General features: G+C 30.2%; 1 protein-coding gene across 1 annotated transcript in view; it reads left to right on the top strand.

Moving 5' to 3' along the window:
- Positions 1-169: 169 nt before the first annotated feature.
- The window catches only part of LOC108687078 (serine/threonine-protein kinase mig-15-like), a gene marked incomplete at its 5' end in the record, with an annotated part of 38,947 nt that continues 29,902 nt past the window's right edge, over positions 170-9,214 (top strand). The window contains 7 exons of the mRNA XM_018192678.1: positions 170-241; positions 414-696; positions 963-1,174; positions 1,289-1,517; positions 1,605-1,865; positions 1,929-2,101; positions 2,563-2,583. Of these exons, the coding sequence (XP_018048167.1) occupies positions 170-241; positions 414-696; positions 963-1,174; positions 1,289-1,517; positions 1,605-1,865; positions 1,929-2,101; positions 2,563-2,583 (1,251 nt within the window). The remainder of the gene's footprint in view (positions 242-413; positions 697-962; positions 1,175-1,288; positions 1,518-1,604; positions 1,866-1,928; positions 2,102-2,562; positions 2,584-9,214) is intronic.

The following is a 9,214-nucleotide window of genomic DNA, read 5'->3' as shown; positions in this document are numbered from 1 at the left end:
CACACACACACACACACACACACACACACACACACACACACACACACACACACACACACACACACATACCACACAAATTATAAAATTTAATATTTTTTAAAAATTATGCAAACTCCCTATTATGGAATGGACTTAAGAAATTAGAAGAAACATTTGATTAATTGCATACTTTAATAAACTGGTCATTTCATTGCAGGATGAAGAGGAAGAAATAAAGTTGGAAATAAATGTACTCAAGCGGGTGAGTGACTTAATTATCTTTTTATTTTGAATAATATTTTTGAAAATATTTTATTTTGAAAATATTTTATTTTGAAAATATTTTATTTTGAAAATATTTTTTGAAGTACTGGATAGTTAGCGGAGCGTATTAATGCAGACAAATTTGACATTGTTTTTTTTTTACCTCGTAGTACTCAAATCATAGGAATATAGCTACATATTATGGTGCCTTCGTAAAGAAGTCATCACCCGGTAAAGACGATCAATTATGGTTGGTTATGGAATATTGCGGAGCTGGCTCTGTCACGGATCTCGTCAAGTCAACTAAGGGCCAGAGCTTAAAGGAGGAGTGGATAGCTTATATATCGCGAGAAATACTGAGGGGACTTAGTTATCTTCATAGCAATAAAGTTATCCACAGAGATATTAAGGGACAAAACGTTTTATTGACTGACAATGCGGAAGTCAAACTTGGTAAATTTAATTATTAATTATTAGATTCATGTAAAAGATTCGTTAAACAAAATCTTACATATAGTTTTGAAATTATTTTTATTGAAGTAAATAATCATTGATTTTAATGTATTTTTTTCTATGTAAAGAGAAATTGACAAATCTTCTTAAAAAAAATTTGATAATTTGAAATAGAATTTTATAAGAGAAATTTTATACATCAAATTAATACATATCTTTGATTTATTTTATCGTTGTATATTAATTATACTGTAATATTTTTTTAGTTGATTTTGGTGTTAGCGCACAGTTGGACAGAACAATAGGTAGAAGAAACACGTTTATCGGTACACCTTACTGGATGGCTCCAGAAGTTATTGCATGTGACGAGAATCCAGATGCTACTTACGACAATAGAAGCGATCTTTGGTCGCTCGGAATTACTGCTTTGGAAATGGCTGAATCACAACCTCCACTCTGCGATTTACATCCCATGAGAGTGAGTCTTTCTCAGTAATTTTTACGATTAATATGTACTTTTTATAACATATAACATTCTTGTATTTAAAATTACATATTATACAATTATATTATATGTTTTATTGTTGAATAGGCTTTGTTTTTGATTCCTCGTAATCCACCGCCACGACTCAAGTCGAAAAAGTGGGCCAAAAAGTTTCACGGATTTATCGAAACGGTACTGGTAAAGGATTATCATCAAAGACCTTATACGGAACAGCTTCTTAAACATCCGTTTATTCGGGACCAACCTACGGAAAGACAAGTCAGAATACAGCTTAAAGATCACATTGATCGTTGTAAAAAACGCAAACAGGAGAAAGGTATGAAAATGATAACAGGACTTTTATTTTCTAGAAACTTATTTCATGTTTGCTGGATCATCGTTACGTATTTATTATTTATTATAGAAAGAGATGATTATCGATATAGTGGTAGTGAAAACGAGGAGGATGAACCAGCATTGGCGGGCGAACCATCATCTATAATTCAAGCACCTGGAGGTGATACGTTACGCCGTAATTTTCAACAGATTCAGGAAGGCAGGACTCTGACACAAGATATATCTCCACAAGCGCCTATCGCTAAAGAAAAACCAGGAAGTAGATCTCAAAGAGAAGTGCCGGAACCTGGACCACCCGCGAGACCCGCTATACCGCACAGACTCATAGGTAATGATTTATAAAAGATTATAGTCGACCTTTTTCACGTTACTAATATCACTGTGTAAATAGTGGTGCCCGATCCACAACCACCGTCTCGACCATTACCTCCGACACCCAGAGATGATCCTCGACAACCGCACAAAGTATCTACGCCGCCTTCTAATCATCAGACACCTGTTGGAGGAGGGGGAGGATCTGGTGGGCAACCTGTGCCTCAAAGGAATAGTGTCTTCAAGCCTATGGTAAGTCTTTATGAAGAAACTTGTACTTTTCGTATCCCTCTTATCTTTTCTAATTATCTAAACTTCTTTGTAATTATCTAAATCTCCTCTTTCTTTCTTCATGATACTTTGTTAATAAGGGCACTTACATAGATATAAACAAAAAGATTAGATGATGAGATTTGTAGTAGGCATACGCTGTTATTCCTTTTTCTTTGCAGTTCTGCCCTAAATTTTGTATTTATGATCTAAATATTATTATATATATTTTCTATACAACGCATAGTTCACTTTGTATGTTTCCTCTTTCTCTATATATTTTTATCACATTCATTGCACACGTTCTACGTCGCTATTGCGTTATTGACGTACACGCTGATGCATTTTATATAATACATATACACGCGTACACAGAGGATCCTAGCATTCGACATGGAATGTATTCGGTTTTTATTTCTTTTCTATGTTCACACCTATCGCAGCTGCCGCCGAAGAAGCCAGAGGTAAGATGACACGCACACTTTATCTCTCTCTTTCTCTTATATGTATATTAATAAGTCACTTTTCTTACGCAATACGGATGATTTGACAATGATGATCAGTGCAGAAATTATAGGCAATATTTATCTGTTTTTTATTCTAAAATCTATCTTAAGATGTTAATACGCGTGCGCTTTCTAATTAGTTCACGCCTTGAGAGATTATATTAAATCCTAAATATAAAAATACCGTCTTATGTTGGTTTTTATTATGATTTACAATATTTATGTTCTTAACATTAAACGTACCGAGATTTAATATATACCTATTTGTATCGCAACCGGTTAAATGATTGGTTTTTAGACAAGGACTTTATTTTTCCTGATTGAATGGAGTAACTTTAAGGTAATAATTAAACAAAAATATATTTTTTCCATTACTATAAAAAACAAAAACTTAATAGGTAATTGATTGCGGACCACATTTTTTACAGATGCAGGGAGGTTCCAATGTACATTTTCCGCAAACATATTTCTTACATTTAGAACAGATTTTTATTTTATTATCTTTATAATACTTTATTTGTTTTATGTTTATTAAAATCTGTCGTAGAATTAATGTTGATATTCTTTTCGTATTTGTTATTCTTATTTGTTCTTCTCGGGCTTCTTGATAATCAGCGGCAAGTTCTATTGCTAACTGGAGTAAAAAAATCTTGTCTCGATATATTTTCTCCAGTCGTTTCCTTATACAATATCCAGGCATTTATGCCTGCTAAATCAAGGATATTAAAAAATACTTGGATAGGCCATCTGCGAGACTTCGATTTTGTGCTATATTTCCTCATCATTTGATTGGTCATGTCCACATCGAATTAGGTTATAATATGAAATAGTCTCAGGTAAAATTTTATCATTTTTTTCAACTTTTACAGATCTATGCTTGGAGCTAAGTAAAAGTACTTTTTTCTTTGGTTTACTTTTATAAATTATAAGAGTACAATTATCTGATTTGAAAACTTTCGTTGAAAACCGTTTCATATCGTCTTTCTTCTTCTTCGCAATTATGGGTAATTCCCTTTTATTGGAACGGATAGTTCCAACTAATGTAGTCCTTTTTGCTAGGAATTTTGTAGCTATAGATATGCTTGTAAAAAAGTTGTCTATAGTTACAATTCTTCCACAACCCGTAAATGGTTCTATGAGTTTCAGTACAACATATTTCTTACATTTGTTAATGATACTGACGAATACCTATCTTCATCTTTTCCCAAATATGAAAGTGCATTTATGATGTACTTACTGTCGACGTTTGATGCTAACCAGGATTTGATGCCAAATTTATCTGGCTTATTAGGCATATATTGGACCTGCATATATCTGCATATATAATCTACATAAATCTTACTTTCGTTGGAAATAGTTGTTCATCCACAGTAATTTTTTCCCCTGGTTTATAACAGTTTTGGCTGTTCTTAATGAATTTATTCCATATCTCAGATATCAAGAATTTATCTGTTTTCAAACGTTGCTTCCGCACACTTTTTTTATCAAAACGGATAAATCTGAGAATTTCTATAAAACAATTTCTGCTCATGGTTTCTGAGAAAAATTTAGGGCCCCATGTTCTATTCCACAAAAAAGAAACTTTCAAATTGTTTATTTCATATGCACTTCGTGCATATAAAATTGCAACAAATGCATCTAATTTCGCTCGAGATAGACTCCATTCAGTTTCTAAAACTCGATTTGCTTCTTCTATTGTGCACATTCTTATATGTTTCATAATATGGTGATCAATAATCAACGAAAATACAGTCTTCATCTTACCTTTCATAATATTACGTTTTGCATATTTCGGACCTGGTCTCGTTCTTCCCTGAAAATGTTATGAAAATGTTAATGCTACTCTTTCAGGTGTAGTACTTATTTGCATTTTTTTCCATATAGTTCCATCAATTGAAATATGCTGATCATTGTTTTCATTCTCTTCTTCAGAATTTAAGAGCAATCTCATTCTTTTTCGTCCTCCACGTTTATTCACAATATTTTCTTCCTCATCGTCGATATGTGTAGACTCAAACTCACTGTTTAATAGATCGTTGTCATTTCCAAATAGTACTAATATCTTCACTTTCAGAGTTCATCTTCATCAGTTCCCGAAAACTCTTTGCCTATGTTATTTATTTCTTCTAAGTATTTGGACTGTCTTGTTTGTTTCGACATTTTTCTGGGTAAACGATAACACTAATGTAATGTAACGGTAATGGAGTAACGCCCTAAAAAGCAAAATATAAATTAGCTATCAACAATATTTAGGTTTTTTTTACCCTTTCTTTCCATTAAAACGGTACTTGCAACTTAAAATTTTAGGCACTTTATTGAAATTTCAATCCACAACTATTTTTGATTGAGTTTACTACGCAACAGTCTTTGCAGAAATGTACCACAAACTCATATAATACGTAGAATGTGAATGCGCATTAGATTTTCGAATCCAATGCTCTTATAAGGCAGTAAATATTTCTCTCGGTCAAATGACCTGTCGTGATAAATAATGCTAGGCTACACGTGTTTATCAGATTTAACAAATAAAAATATAAATAAATGATGTAAAATTAATTGTATATATTTAATAGAAAAAGTTATGAAGTCAAATGTGAAAAAGCGATAACATTTTATGCGAATTTTCTAATAAAAAGTTTACAAAGTCATTTGACCGATCATGGTACGTTTAGTGTCAAGCATTTAGTTGATGCTTTTAAATAATATAATAATGATTGTGTGATGATGTTTTGATAGTTTTGAAGTTTCTTATAAAATAAAGATTAGGAAAATTACATTATAACGAAAGAAGTTGCAATTGTAATATAAACTACATTTATAGATAATATATGATGAATTATAATGTAGGTAGTATCAATTATAAAATAATTCTAATTAATCTTTTTAAGTAAAGAAATAAGTATTAATATAATATGAAATATTAGATAAAGAATGTGTTCTGGAATGCACTGATTCATTCTTAAACTTGTCCGTTTTATATTTTATATATATGTACACACACACACACACACACACACACACACACACACACACGCACACACACACACACACACACACACACAACACACACGCACACAACACACACACACACAAAACACACACTTAATTCGCTTGAGCATTTGCCTTGTTTTATATAAGTTTTTATTCTAATTACATAGATCTATAAAAAAAAATTCTTTTTATCCAGAACAGTATGCAATCACGAAAGTTTTTGATATAGTAAAACCAAATTCGTAATCCAAGTTGCTTTATAACATCAGGTTTCCGATTCTAACCTAAAAGGTCTATTTCGTACATTTTTAGATTAAAATTTTTCATAAATGTAATGTGATGGAGAAATATGGACTGTGGATTCAACATGAAAAAATCTACGAAAATTACCTATGATTATAAAATCAACACAGTAAAATGAAAAAAAAAAATAGATATATTGCAATATTCATCGGCCTTAAGAAAGTATTAGATTACGATTAATGATTTATAACGGTTGCTCGGTTATATTTTAGCAAATTATGATGGACTTGCATCGTGATCAGTTGAAGTAGAACCAACTTGTTACATCGTGATTAGTTGAATAGAACCAACTGTTACCCATGCTGTTACAGCATGCAATATTGTAGTAAACTTGCAATAATATTACAAATTTGTTGCACGTAATATTGCACGGTAATATATCAGTAATATTGATAAATATCGCTGCAATATTAAATGTCCGCAGCAAATTCATCACAGAAATATTTCTATAACATTAGGCAATATTTCTACATATTATACTAATATTTTGCAATATTATAATAGTATTTATATATATTGTAATAATATTACATAGTATAAATATCGCTACAATAATAAACACAAAAAATTTATTGCAGGAATATTTCTGCGATATTTCTGTAATATTGTTGCAACATTATAATGTATTATAATAAATTAATTCAGTTTTATTAATTGCTAAAGTATTATTACTTAATATTGCACTCTAAAAAATGATAGTCATGATAAAAAAATATTCGGAGGCCTGGAAAGCATTTCCAAAAAAGGAATCTTCGAGAGACATGCTAACTCGATGTGCGTATTCCTACTTATAGGAACTGTTAGACGTTTTCTTCTTACGAGTAGCTGTGCTGGGCTTACTGGTAGCTTACTGGTAGTTGGGCCGCGTATTTACTCCTTCAGAACGAAATATAGCAGCAATGTTACAGTAATATTTCAATAATTCTTTTTGTACAACATTTTAGCAACCTTTCAACAAGTTGTGCAAGAATCGCGGACATTTTGCTATTCCAGAGCTATTTCAAAAATGTTGCAGACATATTTCGTAACTTTTATGAAATTTTTCACTTTATAATTGAAATATTTCTGAAAACTTGCGGTATTGTATGAGTAATATTGCAGCAATATTTCAATACTGTACAATATTACAAATATTGCAGCGATATTATTGTACTATAGAAATTATAATATTTTATTGGAAATATTATTACAATATTGTAAATATTGTAATTTTAATTTTATAGAAAATATTGCAATATATTGTTGCAATATTACTTAAATATTACAATTGAATAAATAAGTATATAACTCCGCCAAGAAAGGAATATGCTTTTTATAAGGAAAAAATGTCCAGTTCTAAAAGAAGGAATACGTTAGTATTGTTTGACTCCGCGCATAATAAAAAAAATTAAGAATAGGAGAAAAATATTGAATATTGGACAAACAAAAAAAAATTGTAAATGAATATTAAATATGACTGCAATAGATACAAATAAAATATAAGGTGTGGTACAGCTTATTTTCATTGTGAATTATGTTAAATCTGTATTCCTAATTTTTTTTTACTTAATTTTTAATACTTAATATTTATTCAGTAATAAAAAATCAAAACATAGTATTATTCATGTCTTAGAAAGATATCACTGCGATAAAATGCATTGTAATATTTCAACGCTGTTGCAGTAATATTGCAATATGATAAACTGTATTGTAATAATTAAATGATATTGCTGTAATATTACAATGAAGTACCACATTGCAACTATTGAATGATATTGCGATAATATTACAATACGATATATTGCATTATTTGAATGATATTGCGGTAATACTGCTTTGCGATATGTCGTATTGCAATATTTAAACAATAATGCGGTAATACTTCAGTACGATATATCATATTGCAATATTTGGATGATGTTACTGTAATATTGCATTGCGATGTATCTCACTGCAATATTTGGCATTGTAGTAATATTGCAGAATGATATATCGCATTGTAATATCTCAACAAAATTAGTGCAATATTACATTGTGATATATCGCAATGTAATATCTCAATAGTATTTACGTAATATTTCATTGCAAGTTGTAATATTACTGCAATATTACATGCTGTGGGTAATCGTAATCGTCAATTTGTAGTCTGATATGGGCATTAAGGCGATATGGCCAATGTATACGCCAACTGCATTTGCACACATTCGTTAAATATAACTACATTCAATATGGATTTTATATATGTCATGTATGTGTATGATATTTGTTAATGTTGTCATATGTTGATCATATTAAGCGTCTAGAGACGCTTAAATATACTTGGAATACGTTGAGGCCAATAAACATACTCGTATCTATTTTTTTCCATTTTATTATGTTAACTCATTTTATAGATGATTTTTATAAATTTTTTCTGAATTCGAATCTGCAGCCTATATTTCTCCATCTCATGTTTACGAAAAATTTTAATTTAAAAATGGCCAAAATAGGCTTTTTGGACACTTTTAGGTTAAAATATCTCGGAAATTTGACGTGAGCAATTTGAGCTACAGATTTGATCTTAGCACGTCAAAAACCTTCGAGATTACATACTGGCTGCGTTCGGAAATTTCGCTCGGATGTCTCCGATGCCTTGGACATTGGAATAACATTAATGTTAAACAAGAACAAGATGATGAATTCAAGGCATCGGAGACATCTATTTCCGAATGCAGCCCTTACCGTTTCAAAATTCATGTTGGCCTGTGTTATTTGACGAAGTAGATTTTCTTTGTTAGATTATATGTTTAAATATACATACACAATACGTTTGTTGGTGTTTCGAGATTAATATCATTCTGTATTATTGCTATAATATAAGCATAACATTTTACGATTAGTTATGTATATTAAAAATAATCGATCGTTTCGTATTTGTAGTAATTAATATGCAGAATGATCCACCAATATAATACCTAAATAATTTAAGATTCGAAAAATATTATTTATTTAATTTAATAAGAACAATACATGCAATGAGGAAAACACACATGATTTTTTATAAGATTATTTTTATAGTTTTTAAATTACAAATATTTTTAAATCTAGGGACATAGTCTTATTTCTTGCATTTTAATTATTGAAGATATTTAATAAATTTGATACTGTATCTCTTGTCTTTCGTGAACAAAAATTAGAAATATAAATTCAATGTCAAAACTATAAATTCAATGTCAAAACTATAAATTCAATGTCATATTTAGTATTTTCTACTAGTTATTATAGATAATAATTCTAATATGGATGATTTAACGTTTTATTAAACATCTTGTGTTTG

Source organism: Atta colombica, unplaced genomic scaffold, assembly GCF_001594045.1.
Source record: "Atta colombica isolate Treedump-2 unplaced genomic scaffold, Acol1.0 scaffold2, whole genome shotgun sequence".
Lineage (NCBI taxonomy): Eukaryota > Metazoa > Arthropoda > Insecta > Hymenoptera > Formicidae > Atta > Atta colombica.
The sequence above is the reverse complement of the archived record's forward strand: the minus strand, read 5'-3'. Positions and strand labels throughout refer to the sequence as shown.